The sequence below is a fragment of the Pongo pygmaeus genome, chromosome 9 (genome assembly GCF_028885625.2).
Source record: "Pongo pygmaeus isolate AG05252 chromosome 9, NHGRI_mPonPyg2-v2.0_pri, whole genome shotgun sequence".
Taxonomy (NCBI): domain Eukaryota; kingdom Metazoa; phylum Chordata; class Mammalia; order Primates; family Hominidae; genus Pongo; species Pongo pygmaeus.
Window position 1 is genome coordinate 62,738,074 of NC_072382.2, and position 14,345 is coordinate 62,752,418.

General features: G+C 38.2%; 1 protein-coding gene across 11 annotated transcripts in view; it reads left to right on the forward strand.

Annotated features, from left to right (window-relative positions):
- Positions 1–14,345, forward strand: part of BTBD10 (BTB domain containing 10) — a 77,230-nt gene that overhangs the window by 54,849 nt on the left and 8,036 nt on the right. For all 11 annotated transcript variants that reach the window (XM_054437422.2, XM_054437423.2, XM_054437426.2 and 8 more), the window contains 2 exons: positions 4,579–4,776; positions 7,170–7,280. In XM_054437422.2, coding sequence (XP_054293397.2) covers positions 4,579–4,776; positions 7,170–7,280 — 309 coding nt within the window. The remainder of the gene's footprint in view (positions 1–4,578; positions 4,777–7,169; positions 7,281–14,345) is intronic.

Genomic DNA, 14,345 nt, shown 5'->3' on the forward strand with positions numbered 1-14,345 from the left:
TCTTTTAGGCTTAATTACGATGTTACTCATTTTTTTCTTGACTCCTCCAGTTAAAAGGGAGGAGCTTCCTTTGGCTTTTTGGCATCCTTTTTCCTGATCCTTGGAATGTGGTTGTTCTCCACTGTTAGCTACTTTCTGTCTCACAGAATCTGCACTTAATTCTAAGTGATGCTATTCATCACTGTGGCTTCAAATATTATCTTTACACTGGGGATTTCTACCTTTTTATCTTTAATTTCTAAGTGTCAACTTTAATTTTTTTTAAATTTTATTTCAGTTGTTTTTGGGATACAGGTGGTTTTGGGTTACATGGATAAGTTTTTAGTGGTTATTTCTGAGATTTTGGTGCACTCATCACCTGGACAGCGTACACTGTACTCAGTATGTAGTCTTTTATCCCTCACTTCCTCCCAGCCTTCCCCACCGACTTCCCAGAGTCCACTAGATCATTCTTGTGCCTCTGTGTCCTGATGAACTATTCATTTCTAGTTTACCATTTAACTGGTCCTTTCGTCCCCTCTTCCTTCTTAATCAAGCTTTTTATGAGTTTCATGCATATAGTACATATAGTGATGAATAAAGACAGACATTGTCCCTGCCTTTATGGAGTTTATAGTCTAGTTGGGAGGACAGACATTTAACAAGTAATAAAAGCTGTGAAAAATGCAGTGAAGAAATGAGAAATTATTAGAAGTGTATGACAAAGGGTCTGTGGAGAATCATTATCTAAGTGCCGTTAAAGCTGAGACCTGAAGGAGTGGCAAAGAGTGGGGGAAAGCTGACCATACAAGCAGTAGAAATGATGTGTGCAGAGGTTTAAGTGGGAAGGAATGTGACATATTTAGGGTACTCAAAAAAGGGCAAATGTGGCTAGAGCAGAGGGATGGAGTATGAGTGGTGAGGAATAAGGCCTGAGAGGTAAAGAGGAAACAAAACTTATGAATTAAACAAATATTTAATGACTCTACTCTGTACTAAGCACTGTTCTAAGTTTTGGGGGTTCAGCATGAACAAACCAGGCATAACTTTCTGTTCTAATGGAACGTACACTCTATTGGGAAAAACGTGATAAACAAAGTAAATAAATCATATATGGTATGTTAGTGATAAGTGCCAAGGAGAAAAAAGTGAAGAAGTTACTTAGAGGAGCCAGAGAAACTTTCATTGGAAATAAAAATGTTAAATTCCAAGCAGAGGTTACTAGCGAATGCACACGATGAAGGAGCTTGTCTGGTATATTTGAGAGCAGCAGAGAGGCCAGGATAGTTGGAGTGGAGTGAGTGAGAGTGTCAGTAATAGGAGATGTGGTCGGAGAGGTAACAAGGCACCTAGGTCAAATAAGGCCTTTATGTTTTGGCTTTTACTCTGAGTGAGATTGGAAGATACGGGAGGGGTTTGAACAAAAGAGTGATATGGTCTGTAAGGCTGTCACATTGTACCATTTCATGGGGGCCCTGTTCACACAGAAGTCAGTGTAAAGTTGTTCAGTGCTATAATCCTGACCCGACTTAAGGTTTAAAAGAATCACTTTTGGCTGTTGTGTTAAAAATGGACCAAAAGGGGAATTGTGCTAGGAGCAAAGAGATCAATTAGGAAGCCATTGTCAAAGTCCAGGTATGAGATGGTAGGGGCTTGGATTAGAGTGGAAGCAGTAAGAAGTAGTCAGATTCTGGGTATATGGGATGTTCAGATTACCAGAATTTCCTCTTCGATTGAATGTGGAGTGGAAAGGAGAGGAGAGCTTTAACTGGAAGTGTGAAGTTGCCATTAATTGAGATGGGGGAGACTTCATGAGGAGCAAAAATCTAAAAGCTTGATTTTGAACATGTTAAGTTTGAAATACCTGTTAGATATCCAAGTAGAAATGTTAAGTGGAGCATTGGGTATACATGTCTAAAGTTCAGCAGAGAAATGTGGGCTAGATATAAGTGGGAGTCATCAGTATATGGATAATATTTAAAGAAAGTATATTAAAGGATTGATTCTACACACTGATCTATAACATTCTTTTTCACACAGCAGGGCTTTATGTACCAAGTTGAGGATTTGAGACTTATTTTAAGGATAGTACAAGTCATGAGAGACAATTAGATTTGGCTGCTGTGGGGAAAATGAATTGCAGAGAGGCAAAAGCAGATGTTGGGGGAATGTAATCAGAAAGATTTTGTAGTAGTTTGGGTGAGAGTTAATGATGAACAGAACCAGGACGGAGGCAAGGGGATGGAATATGTCGGGTTAACTATTGCTGTGTAATAAACCACCCCAAGCTTAGCATAAACTATATTTATTACTCTCATTTATTCTGTGGGTCAGGAATTTATACAGGGCACAGCAGAGGTGGCTTATGGCTGTATCACAATATCTGAGGCCTCATCTGTGAAGAATTGATGGGCTGGGGTGGCTCACAAGGCTGGAGGCTTTATTCACATGTCTGGTGCCAGGACTGGGATGACTGAAAGGCTGGATTCAGCTAGGAATGTCAAACAGAATACCTATGTGTGGTCTCTCCGTATGACTTGAGCTTCTCAAATCCTGGAGGCTGCATTCAGAAAGGAAGCATTTGAAGAAAAAGCGTTCCAGAAACCAAGGCAGAAATTGCAAGGCTTCTTTTGACTTAGCCTCCAAAGTCATGTGCTGTCCCCTCACCCATGCTCCTCTGGTTACAAACAAGTTTGTATTACCAGTCTAATTAAAGGGGAGGGGAGCTAGACTCCACTTTTTGGGAAGAGATGTCAAGGTCACCTTGCAGAAAAGTATGTGGCTTAGGAGATTTTGCAGCTATCTTTGTGCCAAAAGAAGGAAATAACACAATTCAAGGTATGTTTAAGAAGACTTGGGGAATTATTTGAATTAGGAGGTAAAGGAGAAATCCAGGATTTATTCATTTAGTATACTAACATTTAAGTTCCCATTATATGCCCAGCACTGTGCTGAGATAGTTCTGAAAACTTGAGTGGATAGTGATGCCATTTACTGATTTGAAAAATACCGTGGAGAGAGATAGAGATAGTAAGTTAAATTTTGGATGTATTGAGTTTGAGGTACTTCTGAGGTTACATCCAAGTGGAAATTTCCAGAAAGCAGCTGAATATAATGCATCTCGAATACAGAAGACTGAATTAGTAGAAATAAATTTGGGAATTCTCAGCATAGGATAAAGAAGAAAAGAACTTAAAATTGTCCTAAGAAATACCAGTATTTAATGAACAGCTGGAGGAGAAAGAGTTGGCAAAGGTTACTGAGGAAGAATAGCCAGTAGGAGGAAAAAAAACAGGGATAATGGTATCAGAGATTCTTAGGGGTGAGTATGTTTCAAGAAAGAGTGTTCCATTGTAGGAGATTAAACTGAGAGGTCAAATAAGATTAGGACCAAAAGATGATTATTGTCTTTAACAATATAAAGGCCATTTGGAGACCATAGCAAGACATTTTTGTAGTATGGTGAGAATGGAAGCCAGATTGGAATTGGTTCAGAAGTTGGGGAGAGAGAAGGTGTTGAAATATAGGTAATTGTCTATAAAGATAACTTTTTAAAATGATAATGGGAAATAGCCAGCCTGGAGAGAGACATGGCTAAGTAATATTAATGTAGATTAGTTAATTATCTAATCAATTATTATATTGTAATATGTTAATTATATAGTGTTAATTATTATATAATATATAATTATAGAGACATCTTTTAGGGAGGAAAAACTCTCCCTTGGGAGACTGTAGGTTTGAGTTCTAGTGTCCTCCTTCACCCCTTCTCCAGTTCTCCAGTTTTTACAACACACACACACACAAACACACACACGCACACTGTCTCTCTCTCTCGCTCACTCTCTCTCTTTCTCTCTCTCTCTCTTTCTCTCTCTCTCTCTCTCTCTCATGCATATGGTTGCCATGGTTGCTTCTTTAACTTCGCTCTCCAGGCTGATGCAGTAGCAGTAGTTCTTGAGATGTTGGCATCTTCAGTAGAGAGATAGGACATTGCCATTAAATAGGAATAAAAGAAAAAAGCAGTGCAGATGAGTTTGTGGCTATGCATTTAGGAAATTGAAGTTGTTCATTATGTCTGTGCTTAAGGAGGTTGAAATCTATCTTTCAGCTCTCTCACTTCTAGTATCAAGTTTGCTGTGGAATTCCTGCATCATGTTGTATTTTGCTTGACCTTTTGCCTGCGTTATTCTAAAGACTATTGACCCTTTTCACCTCACCTCTCAACCTGCACTGAAATATTAATTCTGTTTGTAACTTTCGGAGAAGGAGAGCATGCAGGAAATGGAATATAAGAACTATTTCAGTTTATGTGGATAACCTGAAAAGTATCTTTAAGATACACCTTAAGACATATTGCGTATACTGATGGAAGATAATATGGTATAGTGAAAAATATGCTAGGCTAGGGATAGGGTTTTAATTCTGACTTTGCAAATTAGTTTTGTAATATTAGGCAAGTTATTTCATGATGTGTAAAATGAGGGGGCCTATGTAGGCTGCCTTTAATTGGCCTTTCTTGTTATAAAATTCTATATTTCTAAAAGAACTCTTTTTAGGAAAAGTTTTGGTAAGATATTTTTGTGGATTTCATTCCAGGTGCCCTAATGCATGAGTTATCAAATGATGGTGCTCGTAGACAATTTGAATTTTATCTGGAAGAAATGATCCTCCCTCTCATGGTAGCTAGTGCCCAGAGTGGGGAACGGGAATGTCATATAGTGGTGCTTACAGATGATGATGTGGTTGATTGGGATGAAGAATATCCACCACAGATGGGAGAAGAATATTCACAAAGTAAGTATTCTGGCATGTTTTCTCTCTCCTGAATCATCACGAATTATTTCTTGTTTATGTAAAGAAAGAGCTCTTCTCATAGACCAGCAAACTATAGCCTGGGGGTCAATCCAGCCCATCACCTATTTTTATAAATTAAGTTTTATGTATTGCCTATGGCTGCTTTCATGCTACAGTGGCAGAGTTGAGTAGTTGCAACAGAAACTGCATGGCTCGCAATGCCCAAAGTATTTATTATATGTCCCTGTACAGAAGAATATGCCCCGCCCATGCCATACACACATGGTTAGTTATTTGTTGACTCTCTGGAACTTGATAGATTTTTTTTTCTTTGTATTTAAAAGCATTCAGGAGAACTAGTTCCTTTATAAAAATAGTTTTTTTAAAAAATGAGTTTTTTTACATAAATTTGGAAGCTTTAACTCATTGATTTTGAGGATAACTTTAAGTTCTAAGGTACCCTTTTTTAAAATATCATATATGTTCATCAGGGATACAATGACCCTTCATAAGGCTTTGTAGAATTATAGTTCTTTTGGGCATTTCTGACCAAAATGGCCTATCTTGAGCAGCAATCACTAACATTTTTTCTTTTTTTGTTGTTGTTTTTTCTTGATGAGCCCAATATTAGTATTTTTGACCAGTTTTATAAATAAGGAAAAATTGAAAGAATGACTCAAGGAATTGAATAAAATAGCCTAGCATCTTCTTCTGTACTATATAGTCTGTTGACTTGGTAAGGATTAGGGTTTAATATAGAAAGTACCAAAACACCTTATCTCTGATTTTTCCATTTTACATATGCTTTTCTAAAATCAAAACAAAGCAGACTCCAGATGGCATTCTTTTTTACTTCTGAAGGAGATTTTTGAAAGATTATTTTAACACAAGTTATGGTAGCACTTTACAGAGTTTGCGTTGAGATATTTCTTTTGCATGATGTACTTAAATGAGTGTTGTGATTCCTTTGTGGATAGTTGTAGTAATAGACATTTCTGTTGCTATTTCCTCAGTTCTAGGCTCTTTGCTGACAATGGTTTTCTATAATATGTGGAATAAAAGGTTGAACAAAACCCAAGAAAAATGAAAGGTTGTCAAAAATAAAAGAGGTATACTAAATTATTTTCTGTTAAGGAAAAGGAGTGAACAAGCTTATAACTTACATTTTACTTTTCAAAAGGTTTGACCCCAAGAAAGTACAGTCAACCATAGAATATAGAAGTGATATTATAGTGATAAAGGAATTATAATAAACCTGGTGTTTTCTTTTCTATTGTTGAACTTTTCACTTCAATATTTTTTTGTTTTCTTGTTTTTTATCTTAAAGCTTAAAAGGCCTGAAAACATTTTTACTTAATTGTCTAAATATGTATTATTTTGTATCAAGATGGTCCAACATAAAGAAGATTCATTTGAGGAGCTAGAGATAGCCTTTCGGCCTGATTTTTCTACATGTGACTTTATGACAGATATTGTCCTTTCTAAGATCTAAAATAATCTTTATCTTAAAATACCAGTAAATCTTAAGGATGTAGTAGTAATCACAAATTTACCCCATGAGTAGAGTTTATATACGTATTTTCCTTTTATTGGCTCTTAAACCAGCATGTTTGGTTTGTGAGTGTGTTTTTCTTTTTTTGAAAAAACCTTTGCAGTTCACCTTTTAAGGGAGATAACTCAACCTGAAAGAGAGAAGGCGAGGAATGTCCATCAGTCTAACTCCCTGAAGTTCTCAGCACATTTGGAAGACTCAACATGTTGTCAGTGGAATGTCTGTCCTTTGCAAAGCCAGTTTGCTCTAAACAGACTAACCTAGGCAGAACTTGCTCGAATCTGCCATTTTTAACATCAGTATTAAATGGGGCTGTTCGCCTGAATGGAAAACAGTTTGTGGGGAGGGTCTTTGCCTTTTGGGAAATTATTAATAGTTGCTCAATCCATGAAATGTAAAATGTATCTGTTTTGTACTCTTTGACAAGGCAGTTTTTCCCCCTCTAGACTAGGCCTTGTAGACATCTTAGCAAAGTCCTTTACTTTGCTTGATAATGATGCGATATGGATATCTTCTTTGGATTCTTTTATTTGAAACTTGGGGCAGATCCCATTCCAATAAATGTGTAGATGATGTATCTTTCAGAAGGAGATTCTTCCTATGGATTGGGTTTTCTGATTGGTTGTCAAAGCTTTTCTTGTTTCCACTTAAGTAGACATTTGCTTCTACATTAACTATACTGAATACTGCCCTGTCATGTTGGCTAGTCATCCTTTGGCATTACTGCATCCATTATTTGGGCTTTTAGGACTGTTAGGCCCCTTTGATGAGCAAGATAAATTTAAGTTCATCTCTAAATCCTTTAATTTTAATACAATAATATTTTTCTTTTTGTTTCCAGTTATTTATAGCACAAAATTATATAGATTTTTCAAGTATATTGAAAACAGAGATGTGGCCAAGTCAGTTTTGAAGGAGAGGGGTCTTAAGAAGATTAGATTGGGAATAGAAGGTAAGACATTTTCATTATTTTCTATTAATTTTCTTTTGAAAACAAAAAGGTTAAAAACAATTGGATCTTATTTAGAATACAGTTGGAATACTTTGAGAAAAACTCTGACAAATGATTACCACATGCTTATGCAGTAGACCTATAAATAACAAAAATCAGCTGCACTTAGAAGACAGATAAAAGGCCATTAGAAATTGTTATTCCGTAAGATTCTCTAGTGATAGAGATATGAATTTGTCTTTTTCTGCCCTAGTTTGCCCTAATTCATTTTTGACAAAGCCCATGTGGTGTGTGTGGACATGAATATATGTACATTCCCATAGGATTGGCAGGGCTTTTTGCATAGTAGTGATCATTGAAGCCCAATAGAATTAAAAATTACTTCCTTAAAATTCATGTAAAAGCAGCACTACTAGTAGCTTACTTATGTCTTAAAGTATGATAATAGCTTATTTTCAAGGTAAGTACAAATTATGAAATATTCTTTGATCTTTTGTAAATGCATAGAGTTTTAGATAGCTTACTTTATGAATTAAAAGAATTTTTCTGTAATGTTTTATCAGATGCCTCTTTTATTTTAAAATACCCTAAGAAGAACAAAGTGTCTTAATTGATATAACATGACAGTGTGTAAAGAGTAAAGGCTCTGGAGCCAGATTACTTATGTTCAAATCCTGTGACTTAATAGCTGTATGACCTTGGCCAAGGCACTTAAAAATTCTGTGCCTCAGTTTCTTTCCTCTAAAATGAGAGCATTAATGAGTACTTTATAAGTACAAAAACCTTTATAAGGTTTTTGTAAGGATAGAATGAATTAATATATGAAAAACACTTAAAACACTGCCTAGTACATAGTAAGTTTGCAGTATATGTTTGTGATGGTGATAATGAAGATAATAATAGTATTGATCATTAACCTACCTGATTGAACTGCTGGAGAATAGTAATGGGCTGCTGAGATATATAGGAAGAATAACCAGAAACAGGATTTTTGTGTGGGAAGGGGCAGAGACTTTGGGCTTAAAAAGCAATGGAATTGCTGATATATGAAGCATTGGTCTAGTGTCCTAGTCCATTACTTTGTAAACAGTGAGATTTAGCTACTTGGTCTTAGAGCTAGAGAGAAGGCACTGGGAGCTACTTTAGATTGGGAGGACAGGGAAGGCCTCCTGAGGAGAAGACATTCAAGGGGAGGCCTGGTGACAAAAATGGTTCTAGAAGGAGAAAATAGCAAGTGCAAAAGTGTTGAGGTAGGAATGAGCTTACTACATTTGTGGTACAGAAAACATACATATGTCTGGTATAATAAATGAGGAGGAGATTTGAAGAGATATAGTTGGTCTGAAAGTTAGTAGAAGAGATAAAGTAGGATCAGAAGATGCAGGGTCTTACAGGCCATGGTAAGGAGTATACTGGCCACGTGTCTTAAGGTAAGTCCCTCAGCCTTTCTGAGCATCAGTTTCCTTTATCTTGGTAGTGAGTATAATACTCTGTATATCTTAGAGGATAGTTGTGATAATCAAATATTATTTACTAGAAATTACTTCCTTCCCACTCTACTTCCTCTTTCTCTACATGGCGACTATTATTCATCCTTTAAATCCTCTGAAACCTTGGAACCTCTGTGAAATTGTTCCTTAGAATAATTTGCTATATAATACTCTGTTCAGTAATAGACTGTGAGCTCCTTGAGAGAAGTCAAGTTGCATATTTCATACCTAACATGTGGTCTAGTTCCTAGGTATAGGTGGTTCTCAAATAGTAAATAAATGATTTATGGAAAAGCTATATGTAAATTAGTTACTGAAAGTGAGGACTTCTTTCTCTGTCACAGGGAGATAATAGCAGTGCTCTAAAGCATTGAGCCATAACTCTTAAATGAATTTTCATATAATTGTAAGGACCTATAACAAGTAGTATTTACTATTAACCTCATATAAAATTCATTTAAAACAGTACATTATATGTGTGTGTATGTATATATATAATGTAATATATATAGCTGTATATATCTGATTATATAATATTTCACTCCTAAATATTTTAATATGCAGCTCTAAAAATATTTTAACATACCCAACAAAATTAAAGAATACTTTATTTGAATCAATCCATATTAAAATTTATCAGTGGTCTCCCCAAATTTCCTTTTAGCTGTTTTCTCTAAACCAACATTCAGTCTAGGACCACATCTTATAACTAATTGCTTGTTTTGTCAAATTTCTCAATCTAGAATAGTTCCTTATTTATGATATTGTCCTATTGAAGAGTCTGGGCCAGTTGTCTTGTAGAGGGTCCCACTTCTGGATTTGCCCTGTTATTTCCTTGGTGTGTCCTTCAGTTTAGTCCCTCTCTTCTGTAATTTCTGTGAACTGTAAGTTAGATTAAAGGCTTAGTCCGTTTTCTCACTGCTGTAAAGAACTACCTGGGGGGTGGAGCCAAGATGGCCTAATAGGAACAGCTCCAGTCTACAGCTCCCAGCATGAGCGACACAGAAGATGGGTGATTTCTGCATTTCCAACTGAGGTACCAGGTTCATCTCACTGGGGAGTGCCGGACAGTGGGTGCAAGGACAGTGGGTGCAGCGCACCGTGCGTGAGCCAAAGCAGGGCGAGGCATCGCCTCACCTGGGAAGCGCAAGGGGTCGGGGAATTCCCTTTCCTAGTCAAAGAAAGCGGTGACAGACAGCACCTGGAAAATTGGGTCACTCCCACCCTAATACTGCGCTTTTCCAACGAGCTTCACAATTGGGACACCAGGAGATTATATCCCGCACCTGGCTTGGAGGGTCCTACGCCCACGGAGCCTCGCTCATTGCTAGCACAGCAGTCTGAGATCAAACTGCAAGGCAGCAGCGAGGCTGGGGGAGGGGTACCCGCCATTGCTCAGGCTTGAGTAGGTAAACAAAGCGGCCTGGAAGCTCGAACTGGGTGGAGCCCACCATAGCTCAAGGAGGCCTGCCTGTCTGCCTCTGTAGGCTCCTCCTCTGGGGGCAGGGCACAGACAAACAAAAGACAGCAATAACCTCTGCAGACTTAAATGTCCCTGTCTGACAGCTTTGAAGAGAGTAGTGGTTCTCCCATCACGCAGCTTGAGATCTGAGAATGGGCAGACTGCCTCCTCAAGTGGGTCCCTGACCCCCGAGTAGCCTAACTGGGAGGCACCCCCCGGCAGGGGTAGACTGACACCTCACACGGCCAGGTACTCCTCTGAGACAAAACTTCCAGAGGAACAATCAGGCAGCAGCATTTGCGATTCACCAGTATCCGCTGTTCTGTAGCCACTGCTGCTGATACCAAGGCAAACAGGGTCTGGAGTGGACCTCCAGTAAACTCCAACGGACCTGCAGCTGAGGGTCCTGACTGTTAGAAGGAAAACTAACAAACAGAAAGGACATCCACACCAAAAACCCATCTGTATGTCACCATCATCAAAGACCAAAGGTAGATAAAACCACAAAGATGGGGAAAAGACAGAGCAGAAAAACCGGAAACTCTAAAAATCAGAGCGCCTCTCCTCCTCCAAAGGAACGCAGCTCCTCACCAGCAACGGAACAAAGCTGGACGGAGAATGACTTTGATGAGTTGAGAGAGAAAGGCTTCAGAAGATCAAACTACTCCGAGCTAAAGGAGGAAGTTCGAACCAATGCCAAAGAAGTTAAAAACTTTGAAAAAAAATTAGACGAACAGATAACTAGAATAACCAATGCAGAGAAGTCCTTAAAGGATCTGATGGAGCTGAAAACCATGGCACGAGAACTGTGTGACAAATGCACAAGCCTCAGTAGCCAATGCGATCAACTGGAAGAAAGGGTATCAGTGATGGAAGACAAAATGAATGAAATGAAGCGTGAAGAGAAGTTTAGAGAAAAAAGAATAAAAAGAAACGAACAAAGCCTCCAAGAAATATGGGACTATGTGAAAAGACCAAATCTACATCTAATTGGTGTACCTGAAAGTGACGGGGAGAATGGAACCAAGTTGGAAAACACTCTGCAGGATATTATCCAGGAGAACTTCCCCAATCTAGCAAGGCAGGCCAACATTCAAATTCAGGAAATACAGAGAACGCCACAAAGATACTCCTCGCGAAGAGCAACTCCAAGACACATAATTGTCAGATTCACCAAAGTTGAAATGAAGGCAAAAATGTTAAGGGCAGCCAGAGAGAAAGGTCGGGTAACCCACAAAGGGAAGCCCATCAGACTAACAGCTGATCTCGTGGCAGAAACTCTACAAGCCAGAAGAGAGTGGGGGCCAATATTCAACATTCTTAAAGAAAATAATTTTCAACCCAGAATTTCATATCCAGCCAAATTAAGCTTCAAAAGTGAAGGAGAAATAAAATCCTTTACAGACAAGCAAATGCTGAGAGATTTTGTCACCACCAGGCCTGCCCTAAAAGAGCTCCTGAAGGAAGCACTAAACATGGAAAGGAACAACCAGTACCAGCCACTGTAAAAACATGCCAAATCGTAAAGACCATCAAGGCTAGGAAGAAACTGCATCAACTAATGAGCAAAATAACCAGCTAACATCATAATGACAGGATCAAATTCATACATAACAATATTAACCTTAAACGTAAATGGGCTAAATGCTCCAATTAAAAGACACAGACTGGCAAATTGGATAAAATGTCAAGACCCTTCAGTGTACTGTATTCAGGAAACCCATCTCACGTGCAGAGACACACATAGGCTCAAAATAAAGGGATGGAGGAAGATCTACTAAGCAAATAGAGAACAAAAAAAGGCAGGGGTTGCAATCCTAGTCTCTGATAAAACAGACTTTAAACCAACAAAGATCAAAAGAGACAAGGCCATTACATAATGGCAAAGGGATCAATTCAACAAGAAGAGCTAACTGTCCTAAATATATATGCACCCAATACAGGAGCACCCAGATTCATAAAGCAAGTCCTTAGTCACTTACAAAGAGACTTAGACTCCCACACAATAATAATGGGAGACTTTAACACCCCACTGTCAACATTAGACAGATCAATGAGACAGAAAGTTAACAAGGATATCCAGGAATTGAACTCAGCTCTGCACCAAGCGGACCTAATAGACATCTACAGAATTCTCCACCCCAAATCAACAGAATATACATTCTTTTTAGCACCACACCACACCTACTCCAAAATTGACCACATAGTTGGAAGTAAAGCACTCCTCAACAAATGTAAAAGAACACAAATTATAACCAACTGTCTCTCAGACCACAGTGCAATCCAACTAGAACTCAGGATTAAGAAACTCACTCAAAACCGCTCAACTACATGGAAACTGAACAACCTGCTCCTGAATGACTACTGGGTACATAACGAAATGAAGGCAGAAATAAAGATGTTCTTTGAAACCAACGAGAACAAGGACACAACATACCAGAACCTCTGGGACACATTAAAAGCAGTGTGTAGAGGGAAATTTATAGCACTAAATGCCCACAAGAGAAAGCAGGAAAGATCTAAAATTGACACCCTAACATCACAATTAAAAGAACTAGAGAAGCAAGAGCAAACACATTCAAAAGCTAGCAGAAGGCAAGAAATAACTAAGATCAGAGCAGAACTGAAGGAAATAGAGACACAAAAAACCCTTCAAAAAATCAATGAATCCGGGAGCTGGATCAACAAAATTGATAGACTGCTAGCAAGACAAATAAAGAAGAAAAGAAAGAAGAATCAAATAGACGCAATAAAAAATGACAAAGGGGATATCACCACTGATCCCACAGAAATACAAACTACCATCAGAGAATACTATAAACACCTCTATGCAAATAAACTAGAAAATCTAGAAGAAATGGATAAATTCCTCGACACATACACTCCCCCAAGACTAAACCAGGAAGAAGTTGAATCTCTGAATAGACCAATAACAGGCTCTGAAATTGAGGCAATAATTAATAGCTTACCAACCAAAAAAAGTCCAGGACCAGATGGATTCACAGACGAATTCTACCAGAGGTACAAGGAGGAGCTGGTACCATTCCTTCTGAAACTGTTCCAATCAACAGAAAAAGATGGAATCTTCCCTAACTCATTTTATGAGGCCAGCATCATGCTGATACCAAAGCCTGGCAGAGACACACACAAAAAGAGAATTTTAGACCAATATCCTTGATGAACATTGATGCAAAAATCCTCAATAAAATACTGGCAAACCGAATCCAGCAGCACATCAAAAAGCTTATCCACCATGATCAAGTGGGCTTCATCCCTGGGATGCAAGGCTGGTTCAACATACGAAAATCAATAAACGTAATCCAGCATATAAACAGAACCAAAGACAAAAACCACATGATTATCTCAATAGATGCAGAAAAGGCGTTTGACAAAATTCAACAACATTTCATGCTAAAAACTCTCAATAAATTAGGTATTGATGGGACGTATCTCAAAATAATAAGAGGTATCTATGACAAACCCACAGCCAATATCATACTGAATGGGCAAAAACTGGAAGCCCTTTGAAAACTGGCACAAGACAGGGATGCCCTCTCTTACCACTCCTATTCAACATAGTGTTGGAAGTTCTGGCCAGGGCAGTCAGGCAGGAGAAGGGAATAAAGGGTATTCAATTAGGAAAAGAGGAAGTCAGATTATCCCTGTTTGCAGATGACATGATTATATATCTAGAAAACCCCATCATCTCAGCCCAAAATCTCCTTAAACTGATAAGCAACTTCAGCAAAGTCTCAGGATACAAAATCAATGTGCAAAACTCACAAGCATTCTTATACACCAATAACAGACAGAGAGCCAAATCATGAGTGAACTCCCATTCACAATTGCTTTAAAGAGAATAAAATACCTAGGAATGCAACTTACAAGGGACGTGAAGGACCTCTTCAAGGAGAACTACAAACCACTGCTCAATGAAATAAAAGAGGATACAAAGAAATGGAAGAACATTCCATACTCATGGGTAGGAAGAATCAATATTGTGAAAATGGCCATACTGCCCAAGGTAATTTATAGATTCAGTGCCATCCCCATCAAGCTACCAATGACTTTCTTCACAGAATTGGAAAAAACTACTTTAAAGTTCATATGGGA